Source organism: Crotalus tigris, unplaced genomic scaffold, assembly GCF_016545835.1.
Source record: "Crotalus tigris isolate CLP2741 ecotype Arizona unplaced genomic scaffold, ASM1654583v1 scf7180000017939.2460400, whole genome shotgun sequence".
In the NCBI taxonomy this organism is placed as follows: Eukaryota; Metazoa; Chordata; class Lepidosauria; order Squamata; family Viperidae; genus Crotalus; species Crotalus tigris.
In genome coordinates this window covers 1303808-1322902 of record NW_024096731.1, presented here as the reverse complement: position 1 = coordinate 1322902, position 19095 = coordinate 1303808, and the positions used below count along the sequence as shown (strand labels likewise).

General features: G+C 34.3%; 1 protein-coding gene across 4 annotated transcripts in view; it reads left to right on the top strand.

The window, feature by feature from the left end:
- Positions 1-19095, top strand: part of PAX5 (paired box 5) — a 254936-nt gene that overhangs the window by 228355 nt on the left and 7486 nt on the right. For all 4 annotated transcript variants that reach the window (XM_039344814.1, XM_039344812.1, XM_039344815.1 and 1 more), the window contains one exon: positions 11686-11772. In XM_039344814.1, coding sequence (XP_039200748.1) covers positions 11686-11772 — 87 coding nt within the window. The remainder of the gene's footprint in view (positions 1-11685; positions 11773-19095) is intronic.

Below are 19095 nucleotides of genomic sequence, written 5' to 3'. Positions count from 1 at the left end.
AAGAAATTAAAGGATTGAATGCCATTTCAGAAGGAAAGATTGATATAAATTGGATTAATAAATAAATATTTTTTCCCTTCAACATATGATGGCACAGTTTAATTTGCAGCCTATTCCTATGCTCTATTCTCTAAATAACATATAGAGATTCATATAGGTTTATCATATAGATTTTGAATTTCCAGAGGAACCAGGTGTTATAGCTCAAAAAGGCCCAGTACTGCCCCTTCTTCCACTTACAATATTCTAAAATTAGTGATATTCCATTAAAGTAAATACAAAAATACAAAAAGGTATAACCATTTATTTATGGTTGGATAATGGCAGGGCAGGGCTGTAAATTTCCTGGATAAAGCTCCTGAATTTGGATAAGTATGACTGAGATAAGACTAGTTGTGCTATTTTTCAGTTGTTGAGTTGAACTGAGTATTTTTTATTTAGAAGGCCTAACCAGGTTCATCTCAGCAGCTGAAAAATGTGTGGTAAAATGAGGCCTTGAAAAGTATAGGAGACTCATTGAGTGGATCATCATGGTTCACTTAATCATGATCAATAATTCTTTCCTTAAAATTGGATTATATTAATTAAAGATTTTTACTAAAGTCTATGTCAGAGGGTCTGTAAGAAAATTAGAGCATAATTACTGGAGCTGATAATAATGCCCAATGCCCATTATAGCATTTTTTGACTGAAAACATTGAAGAGACTTGTTAAATTACTTAACAACTTTTGGTAATAAATGTAGACTAAATTATAAACTGATACAATGAAAGAAATTTATTGCTTTTAAAACATTTTTTAAATATTGACAATGTTCTTTTGATAGACTGCTTGGTTAAATAAAAATCACAAAATCAAATATTGTTACTATAATGTTCAAAGAAGAGAATGGACAATGGACAATATGTTTACTATTTTTCTTATTAGAAATTAATACTATTCAAAAGCTTTAGGTTGTAATTCAGATCTAGAAAATTTAGAGAGATGCTCCAATGTTGTGTATGAAACATGTTTTTGGAATGAAATCTAAACTGCCATAGAGGCTTATTTATTATTATTATTTATATAGAGGTTTTAGTAATATATTTTTAAAAGGCATTTTAATGACTTTAGGCTTGGTGAAATAGATATATTGATTGAATTTGGTGTTACTGGGCATCCCACCAAATCCAAAACAAAAACCCAAGACAAAGCTAGCATTTAGAATGATATTCTTTAAAGGATGTTTTATTGAAGAGATTTATGGAGAAAAATATTATAGTTATCTGTTTTAATGGTAAAATGTTTTGAGGCCCTGATGATATCTGGCATAAGATAAATTTTATAAATTACAACAAAATTGGCACACTCAGAATGAGAACTCAGTTGGTAAAATGAACGGTAGGATCCCATGGTTTATATAGGCCACATTTGCGTGCCTTATTTCTGAAGAGTTCTGCATAATGTGAAACAAAACTGTTGTGTTATACTTCTGTTTGGTTCCTTCTACCAGTGGAAACAATTCAGAAAATATATTCCTGTTGTCTGTTTGGTATTAGGATGATAAGGCAAGGCAAGGCAAGGCAAGGCAAGGCAAGGCAAGGCAAGGCAAGATAAGATAACCTTTATTGTCACTTTTTTTACTGTGAGCGCACTGGCCTACATTAAAACTGAAATTCTGTTGCCTGCTCTCAAAAGTATATATCTGCCCATACAAATACATAACACACATGTACATAAACATGATGTATACACACACACACGTATACATATCTACATCCATACATATTAATCACTGTTATTTTGAACATATAGCAGAAAGAGAAAACTTGAGAATAGGGTAAAGAATGAACTCAGTTTGTTCTAACTAATCATAGTTGGAGTCTGTTCAAAGTTGAAATTCATAGTATGATGTTCAGAGGTGACTAGTGTCTGCCTGCTTGTCCTCCAATTTCCACTTGGAGATTGGCTACAGCTTGCATCAAAAATGTATTCATAATATTTAACACTGTGATTTTGCTTTATTTAGCATTTATTAATGTTCTTAATCATTATTCTTGTGATCTATTTTATTTTTTAAATTCAATTTGAAAGCTGCCTGACTCAACTCTAAGTGCCCTACAACAATAGAATAAAATAAGCATAGCAAAATAAAAATATTAATCAAAATGAGAAGAAAATATAATTTTACAAAAAAGCATGTTCATTATCCTAGCCTTTTCTGTGAATAAATGGACCTAGTTTAAACTCCAGGAGTTCATATTATTAATTGCATTAAATTAGGTTCTTCTTGACCTGAAAAACAGACTTTCTTTGCATCTCAGCCCTTTTGCAAATAGCACTTTTTAGTAATAGATTTTTGCTTTAACTGCTGTTTTGAAATGAGAATATGTAAAATGCAAATTGCTTCAGTTCACTTTGTTTGCTAAATGTACTGTTTAGCCCTGCTCTTCGTATAGTGAAGCAGAGCTGAACACTCTAACTAATGATAGTTATTGGAAGAAATTTATGAACCATCCTCTTCAGAAAATGAGACGTTATAGAATGAATATAAAAATGAATTTTTTTCAAAATGTTCAGTTATGAACCTTTGTTACATTTTCAATGCCGTTCTAACTTCTAAGGGTCACTAACAAACTGTTATAAGTTGAGGTCTAGTGTAATTGCATTTTTTTTCCAAAAACTAATCTAATGTATTAGCTACCACCATTTTTTCTAAGACAAATCAGGGAATCCTCCCCCCTCCCCCCAAACAGTTTTGAGAAATCAAGACAGTTCTCATATGTTCTGTATTGCCTCAGTTGGTTGCAGAATTTTGACACTGGATGAACAAAGGCAAAAATATGCCCTTCCAAAAACTGGGCCAAAGAGCAGGCTAGTGGAAAAACGGGAGAATATTCAATCTTTCGCTGCTTCATTATAGCCTCTTTTTATTTCAGTGGTTATCACTAGTTATCTTAGCCTTAATACAGTTCAACTGTGGAATAAGCAAAGAACCAATTTATTTATTTATCATATTTCTATACCATCCATTTGATCAGTGTGACTCTGGGTGGTTTACAAACGAATCCACGCAATCATATAAAAGCCATAGTTAAAAACAAAGTTAAAAATTTGTCTGAAGATGATCCCTTGCTCCTTAGCATTCTATATGGTACAGGGGAGACTACCATAAGAAATTCATTATAGTTGAAGCAGAGAATAACAAAAGAAGCGTACACTTGATATGTGTTACATTGACAAGATAGCTAGTCCAGTCTAATATAGAAGTAATTTTTTTGTTTTTGTTTTTGGGGACTTCAAGTCAGTCTTGACTCCTGACAACTGTCTGGACAATTCCTTGCAGTTTTCTTGGCAAGATTTCAATGGTTTGCCATTGCTTTCTTCCTAGGCCAGACAGAAAGTGCTAGACCAGGATCACCCAGTAAGCTTCATTACTAAGGCAGATCTAGATCTCACAATCACCTGGTTTCTAGTCTGGTACCTTAATCACTATGCTAAACTAACTTTCAAGTCAGTGAAGAATAAAAAAAGAACAGGAAGAAAATTGAGTGATACAAGCAAAAATAAAATCATTTTGTGGACTGATGGCAATCAGACTTACCTTAAGCTTCCTTGATACTCTTTATTCTCTTTTTTCATTTTTTAAAATTATATGAAGCAACTTAGAAAAAAAGGGAAAGGGTTTTTTTTATTTTGCTAGTTGACTTATCTGTATTTTAAACAAAACCATATATAAGAAGGAAAGAAAGCAGATGGGAGGGGAACAAGAGGAAACAAGTTATATTCTGAAAGAAATACAATTCAAAAATATTTTTGTTCTATCAACAAAATGAACTAAGCAGTGCTTTTTTTGAGAAAAAAAAAGGTGCCGGAACTCACACATGTCATACAACCCACCTTGCCTACCCTACAAGGTTCCATCCCAAAAAGATGCCGGAACTCCATTCTGGGCGTTCTATGAGAAAAAAAGCCCTGGAACTAAGTAAAATCAGAAAATATCTAATTAGAGCAAATGATATAAAATTGGGGGTGGGGGGGGTGGGCAGCTTCAAGAACATGGAAGGTTCTCAATCATCCACAGAAACTTCAGCCAAACTTCAGTACAGATTTTTTTTAAAAGGACAGTCAAAGAATATCTGGTCTCCTTCCAAAGCTTTAAGATGTATATCAACTAATAAAACACTTCTCATGAGTCATCATTCTTACACCAATGAACATCTTTCTAAATCAGTGGTTCTCAACCTTTCTAATGCTGTGACCCCATAATATAGTTCCCCATGTTGTGGTGACCCCCAAGTGGGTGTGGCCACCAATAAGAGGGAGTAGGACAGCTAGGGAAAAGGGAAAAAATGGCGGACAGCGTGGTTTGGCGACCCCCGTGAAATGGTCATTCAACCCCAAATGGGGTCCCGACCCACAGGTTGAGAACCACTGTTCTAAATTGTTGGACTTCATCAGTATAATCTTGAAAGAACATAATCAAGGTTATTTTTCCCCTGTTCAGTTGTTTGAGTGGACTGCAGTATTTGGAATAACTTATCTGTTTATGCCAAAGATAAGAAATTTCTCATGGCTACCACTTACCAGTAATCAACAAAGAAAATCTGGAACACAATTAGTCATCTCAGTAGCTACTTGATAACCCTCTAACAGAGCTAATGCTTTATGTATTAGGGCTCTGCAAACTGGACCAGCAAAACTGAGATGTTAAAGATATTACTTAAGCTTGTAAGTTGTTACTCTTCAATAAATTAATTGTACACACGTTAATGTGTTTGAACAGAGATGCTCTTTTCTCAGATGAATCCAATCAGGCGTTTATACAATCAATAATCATTTTGAAACTTTTATCTCCTCCCAAAAGAGCAAAAATCACATCCTTTATTAAAAAAACTTCCCATAGGAATGGGAAGAAACTGGTAGAACTGCCTTGAGCAATATTCCAAACGATCAAAAGAAACTGAAAATCCAAATAAATAAATAAATATTATCTGTTTTGAGTTCCAAAAATAACATTTAAATAATTTGTGAATAAGAAATATCAGAGGATGCTGGAACAAACTAACTTCTCCAGCTTGAGTGAGATGTTGACCAGAAGTCCTAAATTTAGACTACTGATAATACCCCTCCCCAAATTAAAATAATTTATGTATTGTCCCCTTATTCATGAAAGCATTGATAAGGAAAAATAGATTTTGGCCATTCCTTATGGTGGTACCCACCTCTAATAAAACTAATGTACGATCCTTCACTTGAAGTATTGCAGAAATTCTGTAAATATATAAATGAGGCTAAGAAAGTGAAATCTGGTCCAGTTAATATTTATTTATTGTAGGAGAATAACACCAAATCTGGGGTAGTTATGTGACCAGTGTGATGGAAGAAAAGGTTAGAGTTTAGCTTTTTCTAGATCCAGTTTTGTTCTTTTAGTTCCTTCTCCCTCCTTTATAACCGTGAGTTCCTTTTTTCACTTTTAGTTACTGTAATAACTCGAGTCTTTTCTAAACTGAAAGGATTGGGTTCTGTGATGATTGCATGGTACAATCAAGGTAAAATCAAAAATTTGGGGTAATGGAAGCTGATAATGAATGCAGCAATTGCAATCTTCACTGATAATCTTCTTTTTCATAGAGAACTGCTTTTCAGTTCCTGATTTTAATTTCTTAATTTTTTGAAAAAAATTGAAAACCTTTTTTTTAAAAGTTAATTTTAGTTTATAAATACATATATTCCAAAATATATGTATTTGCCTTTGCTTAGTACGTATTTTGCAGTATATGGTGGAGGTGTCTTCTACCTCAGAGATATGCTTAGAACCCATTATTAGCAGCCATGAATGAAATTTCATCCGTAAAAATAGCAATAATTTCTCATATTAGCAGGATGTGTTTGTCTGTGCATGGATATTTCACTACCTAGTAGATTATATCTATTAAAAAGTATTCAATGTCAGAACAGCTTTTGTCTTGTTCCACCTATAGGTTCATACGGTAAATATTCAGTTATCATTATTCAGTTCCAAAGACATTTATCAAATACATGATGCAAAACAAATCAAAACAATCAAAATGCAACAAACAAAGGAGCCAACTTTCAAGGTTCTATGGTGTTATTTTTTTTAGTTGACCCACATACATGCATATTCTAATTATAATGGTTCCTTTAAATTCCAGGAACTAAGAAATAGAGAAAAGTATTATCAACATATCATCAGCCAACCAGACCTGCTACTAGCTAAACTTGTATACACAAAGCTGTGCTATCCAATTCTCCTTAGATTGGAATAAATATTTCTTATTATCAAATAATAGTTTCTTTTTTTATTTTCCTTTTCCTAGATAACATCTAGTATCAACCACTGCAATCATTGTCCGGCTTCTTAGTGTCTTGTTGGCTGAAGAAGCATTTTTCTGCAATGCAATTAGGTGATGGGATCATTTGTAAAAAGCAGCAGTCTTAATTAAGGGCTTTGCCATGTAATCATTAAAAAACAATGTATTGAACTATCATTTTATGAAATATTTCATCTTCCTAATCATTTGCCTCCCGCCTTCTTCTCCCAGACAAGAGCACACAATTCCCCTGGGTAGCTGATGCATAGTATTGCTCTGGACTGATCATTAAACAGGCCTGTCAAGAAGTCTATCTGATGGGTGCAGAAGTAGCTGGTGGAAATCAAGAGGCACTCATGCAGTGTTCATTCATCTCGCTTACTTTCGCAGCACTCCTGCTCCATTTATCTGTCCAAGGTCCGGGATGTTAATGGTAGGGCTGGTAGCTCTCCGTTTACTCTCTTCCCACCTGCTCTGATGCTTGCTGGTGTTTCTTTTTCCTTTTTTTCCCCTCCCATCCTTTTGCATGGCTGATGGATATGCAGAGTATGTGGGATGAAGCGAGCACTACTGTCACCAAACTGATGGTATTCAGTGACTCCTCTAGCTCCTGGCTAGTCTGTACTGCAGGAGCCTGACACCCTGACCACTGAGGCATAAAAAACAGAGAATTGGAAGGCTCAGCCTGTCAGGCAATAGAGCATCCCCCAGAGAGGCCTGGAAATCTAGGATATTTTCTCTCTCTCTCTCTCTCTCTCTCTCTCTCTCTCTCTCTCTCTCTCTCTCTCTCTCGATACTTGTGCAGGAATGCTGATTATTCTTGGAAACAGAACATCTTTCTCCACAGAGGCAAGGAAATAGCACAACATAGAGGCGGGGAAATAGCACAGCTGGCTGCAACAGCATGGAGGAAGATTTACTTGAGCAAAGGAAATGAAGTTTATGAGATTTCTTCTTCTAGACTATAGGATTATAGAGCAATTGTACCGGGTTCCTCTTCCTGAGTCCACGGATGGGCACAGAACATAGATGAAAATAGGCCAGAATTCCTAATAATTATGGATTCAGTTAATATTAACATTGGGAATTCAGTACCTGGGTGACCAACAATTGTTAAAAACAACAACAAAAATCAAATAAAAAATTAAACAAGAAAAAAACTCCACCCCAAATCCATGACATCTATATTTACATGGGTACCACAAGCAACACACAAAGGAAAAGTTAAAACCCTTAATATCTCATGGCTGAAACTACTAACTTTCTGATCTCCATGCCAGGAAATACACAACTAGGTCTTTATAGCTTTCCTAAGAGTTGACAGGATTGGTGCAAGTTGCATCTTGAGAATATGATGTTCTAGGGGCAGGTGTTGCAAGAGAAAAGGATCCTTTCTTTCTGGGTCCCGCTAGAAGGTGACTGGTTTTAATCATTGGGACCCATAGCATGACTGTACTATTGAATTATTTGTAGTAAAGCCATGATTTCCCCATCAATCCACTGGATTTTGGATACAAAGGTTTGGTTGCGTCAACATGCATGTGTTCAATATCTGTTCAATAATATGAAAATGTGCTATCCAATCTAACCACATATGAAGAGGGTATGATAGCAAAATAAGTGAATGTATCACTGTCTAACCTATGATTCTCAGTCTTTAGTATCTTATGCCCTGGTAATCACTGGAAAAATCTGGTTTACAACATGATATAAACAAGATCCTACTTTTTCCAAGAAGAACATTTAGATATTTACAGATATTTTGTTACATTAATTTGGATTTAATGTTAGTATTTTAATTCCTTCTGGACAATGTATATACTGGTTGAGAAGACCTGGTCTACAAATACAGATGCTCCAAGATGTAGTAAATTGATAGAGATAGGTCTTACTACCTCTATGAGTTTGTGTATGAGGTTTCGGTAGTATAACATCTGTACTGTATGGTATTATTGGAACTGTTATAAAAAAAACAAATAATTGAAATAATATTAATCATAAACTGTTGGTAATTATACACAGTGAAACTATTAAATGCATCTATTCTTAAACTAAAACAAAATCAAAAGCAGAGAGTTTGTTTTGGGTTAACAGGCTCATCTATAACAAAGAAGATTCAGATGAATATTTGTGTGAAGCGAACCATACATAAAATAAAAATAAAAAGTAAATAAAATAAAAAGCTTAATATGATTCTGTTTAAGGTTATACTCCGAGATCGTTCATCCAGGTGTTATTTTCTATTTAAAGGAAAGTAAGAATTGATTAAAAGGCCTATTTTTTTCTCATTATATCGACAGTGCAATTTTAGCAGTGAAAAAGATAAAGAGTATGATGGTTGTTTTCTATGTGTGAAGTAACTCATAAAGAGGGCAGGTCAATTTAAACACTTGATTTCTAATTTCCCTCTCACTACTACCTCCAGGGGTAGCTGATATTGTAGAGTAGTTAAAATCAGTCAGTTTATTAAGAGCCGACATAATCTTCACGTCCAGTAGAAATCATGCCACAAGATAAAGTGTGAAAAGGCTCACATTCTCTTCACAAAATGATCCAGTCTCCTGGTGGGTCTGTACCAATTAAATTTTCAGGAGGGACCAGGGAAATGTTTATTTGAAAGCTAGCCTACATGAACTTCATTACTTTAGTTTCCACAGTGGGGGAGTAACATTGATTCACTGTCAAACACCACAGAAAGCAGACAAGAAATAGTAAAAATATGGCAACCAGGCCTTTGTATGGCATTTGTCTTGATTTTTTGTCTCCCAGAAGTCCAGTTGTGTGATACCACACTAAAATAAACATGTAAGCTGAAGATAGGACCTTCATAATGTAGATGCGCTAATAGATTTAAACATCACAGGCATCATGTTTTAAGTTTGTGCAAGGTATTCTTCTCTTTACAAGATTTATTTTCATAGAGGTATGTTACCTAAACAGGCTTAGAATATTTTTAGTGCCTTTTCTAACAAACAGAAAAATAGTCAGATAGAGGGAAGACCATGTCTTCCCTTGATTATTATCTAACAATTTCCCCCACACACACCCAAACAATAGGAACTATATGCCACCTTGTTCCAGGAACCTTTATTAAACAACATTGAAGTTTAATCCTTAAAGTTCTTTCCCAAAAGAACTATAGTGCAAAACAAACAAACAAACAAACAAACATGGTATAGGTAAATAAGCTTCGATTTCCCAAACCTTTTCTGCTGGTAGATGCCAAAGTAGAGATGTAGCTATAAAGCTCTTTTTATTAGTAGATTTAAAAATATTTTATGTTGACATGGTATAGGGTTTCCTGCCTGAACAGGGGGTTGGACTAGATGACCTCCAAGGTCCCTTCCAACTTTTTATTATTATTATTATTGATCATCACACAGTCAGCTAGATGTTCAAACTGGATTTGGCATTTTTGTCTACCTATCGAGTCCTTACCAAGGACCCTGGGATAGGCAGATGTGGATGTTTGATGGTATTACAGATATCGTTGCAGGATGGAAGCAGTTCCTAGTAAGGCTGCCTTTTGCAATTGACTAATGATGAATTTGTCAATGCCAATGGTGTTCAAGTGGTGCTCCAGTTGTTTTGGAATTGCACCCAAGGCACCTATTACTGTTGGTACTACTCTTGCTTGCCTTTGCCACAGTCTTTCTATTTCTATTTGTAGGTCTTTGTATTTTGTTATCTTCTCCAGTTCTTTCTCGTCTATTCTGCTGTCTCCAGGCACTGCCACGTCTACTATCCAGACTTTTTTGTCTTACTTATCGACAATGGTTAAGTCCGAGGTGTTATGTTGCAGGTGCTTGTCTGTTTGAATTCTGAAGTCCCAGAGCAGTTTAATTTTATCATTTTCTATGACTTTCTCTATTTTATGATCCCATCAGTTCTTGCTTACAGGAAAATGATATTTCTTGCAGATCTTCCAGTGCACCATAGTTGCTACTTTGTTGTTGTTGTTGTTATTGTTATTATTATTATAATAATAACATAGTCTGCAACATTCTTATTCAACTCCCTTTACTTACTCATACTTACCCTTCAAAGTATACTGAATTAACTTGTATATGGTAAGGATATATGTTTTCTTTTTAAAAGTTTGTTTGATTTCCCTTCAAGTTGTTTATTGTATTTTAAATTGTAAGCCTCCTGTTATTAAATAAACTCTAACTGGAAATCATTTTAGACTATAATTTAAACCTAGACTAATACCACCTCTATAGTTCTCTTTGCATAGTAATATAGACTGAATTATTGAATTTATTACAATTTATTACAACTCATAATTTTATTTGATGATTTATGCTGTAATGACCATAATGCTTGATATTCAGTCATACTTACAGTTTAGTAATGATTCTTAGTCCTTTAAAGTGATACAGTAAATAATCTATTGATTTTTTTTTAAAGCTAATCAATAATAGTTGTCGGTACTCCAACACTAGAGATTTTTAAGAAGAGATTGGGCAACCATTTGTCTGAAATGGTATAGGGCAGGAAATGCTTGAGCAGGAGGTTAGACTAGAAGACCTCCAAGATCCCTTCCAACTCTGTTATTCTGTTATATATTAGAGACCTATAACCTATAACCTGATTTTCTAAATCCCTAGTTTATTCAAATGTATTTTATTCTTTTATTTTTGGAACTTTTAAAATGTATTTTCTTTAAATTGGTTGATAAAAGTATCCTCCTTCCCAAAAGTATGTGGATAATGAAAAAAGAATTCAGGCAGTTCAGAATCAATGCAGCACAACTGAAACTAAATGTGGTTGAATTTGATTCAAAATCACCATCTAAATAGCAAAGATAGTACCAATAGTAATAGATCCCTTGGTGTAATCCCAAACTTCTGGAGCACCACTTGAACACCATTGGCATTGACAAAATCAGTCAATTGCAAAAGGCAGCTTTATTTGGAACAGCTTACATTCTGCAGTGATGTCTTAACATATCAAACAACATCTGCCTCTCCCAGGTCTTTGGGAAAGATTTGATAGGTGGATAAAAATGCCAAATCTAGTCTGACCTCCTGGCTGACTGTGTGACCAACCATAATAACAATAATTCATTATTTAATCCTGCCTTCCAATTTCAATACTATTAGGAGTATAACAACAATAAAATGATTTAAAATGTGAAGAACTATAACAAGAATAAAGATGTAGTAACACGAATAAAGATTCTAAGCACAACTGCAGCACAAAACAAGCAGCATTCAGATTGTAATAGCAGGCAACATGTCACAACCAAGAACCGACTTTCTTTTCATTCACTGTATTAAGTCATTTGTTAGAATTCAGATGACTTTTTAACCATCTCTGCTATTTTACTTGATCTTCATTGAAACCTTTTCTTTTTTCTTTATTTCAGGGAGTGAGTTTTCTGGAAGTCCGTACAGTCACCCACAATATTCAACATACAACGATTCCTGGAGATTTCCTAACCCTGGATTGTTAGGTAAGTTTGTTCTCATACCATTAAAGCCATAGCCTAATCCAAAATTCAGGAGACCATTATATATAATGGCTGTAACTGACAAACAATGGCTAAAATTTGCTCTTTTTTTGTAGAAAAGAGCAAATAAAGTCCCTAGCTTTCCTAAAAGAAAGCTGCCATCAAATCAGTACTGAAACTGAACAATTTAAGGCTGAGAGCAAACAACACAAATAACCCTATGCTAGCATTAATAGAAATGCAGTACCGAGGACATGATCTTAAGTTTATTTGATGCTAACTTCATTTGACAAGTTTGGAAATCGCTAAAAAGACTGCGCATAGCAAGATCAAGGAATACTTTGAATAAATGGGGATACCTGGTGACTTCTGCTCACTGTGAATGTGGAGACTTGCAGACTGCCATGCACATGTACACTTGTCCCCATGTGCCCTGCCCAATATATTCTTGAGGACCTTATGATAGGGCAACTGTATGCAATCCATGTTGTACATTTCTGGATAAGCACCACCTAAATTAGGCTTTTATACCAATAGCAATAGCACTTAGACTTATATACAGCTTCACAGTGCTTTACAGCCTTCTCTAAGTGGTTACAGAGTCAGCATATTGCCCCCAACAATCTGGGTCCTCAAGCCAACCTTGAGCCAATGAGAATGGCAACCAGCAGTTGGCAGAAGTAGCCTGCAATTCCGCATTCTAACCACTATGCCACTTTATAAGAGAAGAGCCATTAGAATACAGTATTGCAGGCTAACTCTCCCCACTGCCAGGAGTTCAATCCTGACTAGCTCAAAGTTGAGTCAGCCTTCCATTCTTCCGAGGTTGATAAAATGAGGACCCAGATTGTTGGAGGCTATATGCTGACTCTGTAAACCACTTAGAAAGGGCTGTAAAGTATTGTGAAGCAGTATATAAGTCTAAGTGCTGTTGCTATCGCTATATATTTTAAATTTTATGTTCTTATGCCTGTACTTATATCTATGCATAAAATTTTAATAATGATGCTTTTAACATGAGTAATAATAATAGAATATAGAATCATAGCGATGGATATAATAATAAGTTCAATTGCTTTGAAACATTCTGGAGAGCCTTCTCTATAGCTAAATATCAATATCTAACAGTATATGTAATATTTAATCACCAAACTACATAGACCCGAACTGATTAATTTACAACCCCTTCGTGCTTAAAGTCTAAAGTCTCTTTGTTTTCAGTTGAATTCATTTCAAGTAATTCTTGTTATTTAACGTAAATGTGAGAGATAGGAAAGGACTACAACTGCGTATAATTGCCTTCTTTTAACAAACCATAATTAAGATATCCATATTCCGACATCACAACAATCATCTCAGATGGCATTTGCCAAGATTTTCTGTGGCTCACTTTCAGTCTGCCATGGTTATTCAGAGATGAAAGAAGTTTGAAAAAGCGATCTCTATTCCTGCTGTATATAATTGTTTCCCTTTTGCTTTTGGCACATAGGATACAAAAATAGCGCAAATCCCCCTGTAATAAATTTAGCCACAACTGGCAGGGGTATAAAAGAAATGTAGCCTATGGGATTTTGAATCCATTCCCATATTATATTTAACTCCCCCAAGCTACTGGCTTTTTCATGTTATACCTGCAGACTTTATTGAGGCTCCACTGTGATTTGGAATTAATTTGAAGAAATGCATTAAAATGTTTGGGAGTGTGAATGCTGAACTTGTCTGCAACTCATTAAAGTAGCCATGTCTTTTCCATGAGGGGATAGACCACTTCTAACTGCATGCACTAAGCACCTCCTACAAATCAAATCCAAGGCATTGCATCCCCTTAATGTTTTATGGATAGTTTTCTGAATTCATGTCCCAATTTTTAATTTAATGTAGAAGAAATTATGGGGGAAAACATATTTCTTTTGCATATGTTTCATCATACTGCTGGCTGAATACTCCTTCAATCTTTTGGGATTCAGTAAAGATGATTCTGTTTTGGTAGAAGAGAGCAGTACAACTTATATTTACAAATAAACAGTCTTTCTTCAGGATCTCTTCTTTCCTCTTTAAACTGTTTTTTTTTCATTTTGTTTTTTATTACATATTTAGTATCCAGACACATAGGGGAGATTTTAGGGCATGTAATTTTGCAATAAGACAGAATCCAAATGGTTCTGGAAAAAAAAAACTCCTTACAGACCCTTGGAAATCCCTAAGTAACTCACCCTCACCCTCACTTTAATAAGGAGGATAAGCAGCATCCATTTTACGCCACTGTCAAAATCTGGCCCAACTTGACCTTACATGTGTGTAGCACATGGTGATTAGAATTCTTCTGCATAATCTATGTGAATGAGGTAAGTAAAATACCAATTAATTGTCACTTCTGTAGCAGAAAGATACGGTGCCTTGGAGACTTTCAGATTTATGGATGGCAAGGTTGTTATGTGTGACCTCTAGCAGAGAAATAATTTTAAATTTTTGTCATTTTTTAAAATTCAGTTTCTTTGTTTTAAGTAATTGAGTCCCTAAGTAATTGAGCCACCTAAGATCTACCCATCACATTTCTTGCCCTTAAACAAATCCTTTGGGAGGAATTGATGGGTTATAGCATTCTGTGTCACACTGCTTTTTACAGTACAAAATTGCCATTTACTGTGCTGTAAGTAAGGGTCTGGTGTTGCTCGCAGCTCAGATCAGAAGCTGTTTTCTAATACTGTTTCAGCACATACTCAACTCAAGGCTAACTAATTTGACATAAAACGGACTATAGCTACTTACAAAAGGCATGATGGTTAGCTCTTGGGACTGGTTCCCACACATACAAGTACTTATTTCCTTGTTTGTTACTTGCTTGTTACTCCTTGCTGATTGCCAATAAGTATTTTGCTACATATGCAATGCATGAAATACAGTACAGTAGTAGCTTTCTGAGGTGGTAGATTAAACTGACTCAATTTGGATCCTAGTATAGGTATCATTTTTATCACCCCTAATCTGATATAAACCTGTCTGCAAGTAGCTCATATCATAGTTTGTCCTGTGCTAGCAATGAATACATAGTCTGTCCTGTGCTAGCCATGTTTATAATAAGTTAACCACAATACGAGGGTTTTTTTTAAAGAAAAAAACCTTCAATAGTATTTAATTGAATGCGATAATTGAAATACATTCAACAACTTATCTTATCTAAACAAATCAGCTTCTCTAGCCAGATATCCTTCATACGTTTCCTTGCCTATTTGTTCAGGAAATATGAGGGTTTTTTTTTTTTTTGCTATGTCTGTGGGATTTATTATATCTATTGCACATTTCCCAGTTTTATTGGAAATGATCAATTTCTGGACAAAAGATAATATAACAAGAAATGTTTAAAACTTTCTCCTAAAGCCATCTATTTCATAGGGTCTTTTGTCCTGAAATGCAGTATGTCTGAGAGAGTAGTAAATGAAATACAGACCCTAATCAGTTATTAATATTGCAGTTTGTTCCGTGAAATATTTTGAAGAGCTTTTAAAATTAGTTAACTAAAACAACAAAAAATTTAATACACAAAATTATAAAAGAAGAAAAAAAGTTGAACACCCCACCAAAAGCATACAAGATGTATATAGTATTTACAAACATCAGTACACTGAAACCATGATTAGTTACAGTCATCCACAACTGATCTATTTTGATCCGCCCTACAAGCCACTGAATAGATTCTCCTTGTTTTACTGGCCAGCCAAACTGTCCCCTGTTGCCATCATGCAAGATAATGTTGTTCTTAAAGTGGAGAAGGCTGATGCAAGGAAAGAAAAAAAATATATCATATTTTTAAAGTACTTGAGTTTACCAATGTTGAACCAAGTGAGCTAATGTGGAAGATTAGGTATTAGATTTAATCAGATTGTTTTTGGGATAATATTAAAAGACAATCCCTGTACGCACCACTTTGAATTGTCAGAAATAAGGAAATATATTATTGCAAATTATTATGATATAATACAATGATAAATTATTATTTACATTGATTTGGGAAAGCAGTGGTAACTCAATATGAGCTACACAAATGTAATATGATTCCCTTATCTCATGTTTGAAATAGGGTGGAAATTGATGGTTTCAAGCTTCAATATTATAAGTTCTTAGGAAAACTTTTCTTGGGCTTTTCTTGGTTTTCAGCTGCAGCTGGATATTGGATAAGACATAGATTTTCTCTGAGTTGGATGTTTGTTAGTAAAATTTGCTATTTTTTTAATTCGTTTTATTGATTTTCTAATTTCACATTTAAATATTTGAAAAGCAACGTGGCAACTGACTTGGTCAATAATTCAATAACATACAAATATCTTTAGTCCAGATCTCAAACTATTACATTAAATATTTCCTCTCTTTTCCCTTGGTATTTACTGTCTCATATTTAAATTAATACAATTCTTATTATATCGATTAAATAAAAATAACTTTCTTATATTTATCAATAATTTTTGTTTATACATATCCTAGTTGTTTTAACATTCAATCTTTTTAGACAATAAATATCCTGTTTAGTTTTTCCCAATTTTTAGTTTCCCATTCATATTTAAATTTAATGTTTAGTATTTGTAATTTCCAAGTTTTAAATAATCCCAGTTCCCTTTATCACAATTCATCACAAGATCTAATGTTCAGGATACGCATCTTATCTATTTTAATTCTCATCATCTTACATCAACCAATTAATAATACAACATACTATTCTTATTTTCTGATAATTTCCAAATATCTTAAATTTAATAACCAAAATTTCTCTTATTTCAACATTTAATACTTTCTTCTTCTCTTAATATCTACCATCTCATATTTAAGCTAGTAATTTTTTTTATTGCCGCTAAGTAAGAACATATTTATTACATTCATCAATAAATTTTAGCTTATATATATCTTAATTACCTTTACAATTAATCTTTATAAGCAAATCGATGTTCAAATTCAACTGTTAATATTTAAAATTTGCTATTTTATTATTGAATGATTTGGGGAAGGCACCTTATGGACAAAGTAGAGAAGGTGTCAGCATGCTGGTGTCAGGCAAAACGTGTCTATGGAGATTCTCAGTCATCCCAAAGGTGCTTTTCCAAAAGGCAACTGACTTTCTTGTTGTTGTTGTTTTTCCTTGTAGACATTTCACTTCTCATCCAAGAAGCTTCTTCTTGCTCAGAACTGAAGAAAGTTCTTGGATGAGAAGTGAAACATTTTCAAGATAAAACCCAAGAAAGTCCAGTTGCCTTTTGGAAAAGCACTTTGGGTCAGGCAAAACATATTTCTCTTTGAAGGAGGAAAGTGAGGATTTCTTATAGCCGCCTTCATGGAAAATGTTTAGGACTAGGGAACAGAGCTCAACTAGTGTCACAACATGATGTCAGTGGAATCCTGGTCCCTGACAGCATAGAGTACATAGGATCAAATTGGGAGGAGCTGGATCTTTCTTATAGCAAAATGCATCCCAGCTTAAAAGAAGTGATTGGGAATGAGAAATTGGGGAGATGAGTATTGCTTAATTTTACAAAAATGCATGCTATACAGAATTATATGCCAGAAACCTAATCTGTTTTACAAGGGTGGTTAAAAAAGCAGAATATATACTTCCCAACGGAATCTTGTTGGAGCGCTGGAGCTATAAAAATAGAATAGACAAATATACTCAGTTGGTAAAGAAATCTTATTGTTTAGGACAATTCAAGACTCAGTTTCCAGTTGGTTCAGCTTCTGAATCTAGGACCACTATAGGTAGTCCTCGACTTACAACACTTTATTTAGCGATTGTTCAAAGTTACAACGGCACTGGAAAAACCTGACTTATGACTGTTTTTAACACTTACAACCGTTGCATCATCCCCCCCCAAATTCTGATGATTGACAACTGACTTATGACACTAGCAATGTGCTGGGGTCACGTGATCCCCTTTTGCGACTTTCTGACAAGCAAAGTCAATGGGGAAGCCAGATTCACTTAACAACCATGTTACTAACATAACTTAAGTGATTTACTTAATAGCTGTGGCAAGGAAGGTTGTAAAATGGAGCAAAACTCATTTAACAAAACTGTGTCTCATTTAGCAGTGTAAATTCTGTGGTCATAACTCAAGAACTACCTGTATATTCAGAAGGTGAACCATTTAGCCTTTATTCTAGCTTGTATTCTTTTAGGTAGGATATGATAAAGGACCACCAATAACTTGAATAGGGCATGGACTGAATACGGCCATTTGAACCTGTCTGTTGTTCAATTGGAGAAACCATCAGTGAGTTTCCAGATGGTTTTGAGATCAGGAATTGAAGAAATTGGCAAATCAGGAATAAATTAGAAGACAAACAAAAAAGAGATGGAGGAGTAGAAATGGCGGGATGGAGGTAGACTGAAATATTTTTTCATACTTCGTATGAATAATGACTTCTGCTCGTTTTTATTTTACCATATTATGATAAAGCAAGCAAGATTTAATCAATGTTAGATATCAAGTATTAACAATAATATAAAGAAAAACAAATCAGGACAAATATTTTAGAAGTTCTTTGCAATCTTTGTTAACAATCATTATTGATTAAAGAATTCAATTTCATTTGATTTTTTTTAATTAAATGTCTTTCTTTAACAAGATATATTTTAATGCAAATGTTATAGTAATATATCTTTTATTTCCTGATCATCCTTGCTGTATTAGTACTTTGTGATCTCTTCCATTATGAGGTATTCTGCTTTTCCTTTCCTAAGGAACATTTGTTTTTAGGGTGCTTAAAGGTCTTTTAATAGATCTTTCTTTCTATGTTCCAATCAGTTTTTATGATAGATTCTAAGAACACACTTTATTTCCCAGCCTGCATAAAACCTTATAGTAAGCTGAAGGATGGATCAAACCAAGCAGTCTAATCAGAATTTTGAGATGGATTTGCTTTTCACACTATTTGAAAGTTCATCTGATGATCACATTAATTATAAGAAAATCTAACATAAATCATTGTGCTGATGCCAGTAATCTTGGCCTAGGACCGTTTTTTTTTTTTTTTTTGGTAATATTCAGGTACTGCAGTAACTTATCATAGTGGTATATGAGCGCCTTCCTGTGGTTTCTTAAATGACCTGACTGACATCTGCCATGTGTCATAACTTAGAGGCTCATACCCTTTAGATTCCAGTAAAGTGAGACTCAGTTGACACTGCCTCTCTTAGGACTTCTGCTGTAACTGTGCTGGATATAATCAGATCTATTGTTCATAGACGAAGAAATGAATGTAGCTTAAAAACATGTTGTTACTGAAACCATATAGGTCTTTTAGGTTTTTTTTTTTTTCCTTTCTGTGCTTTGCTTCCTC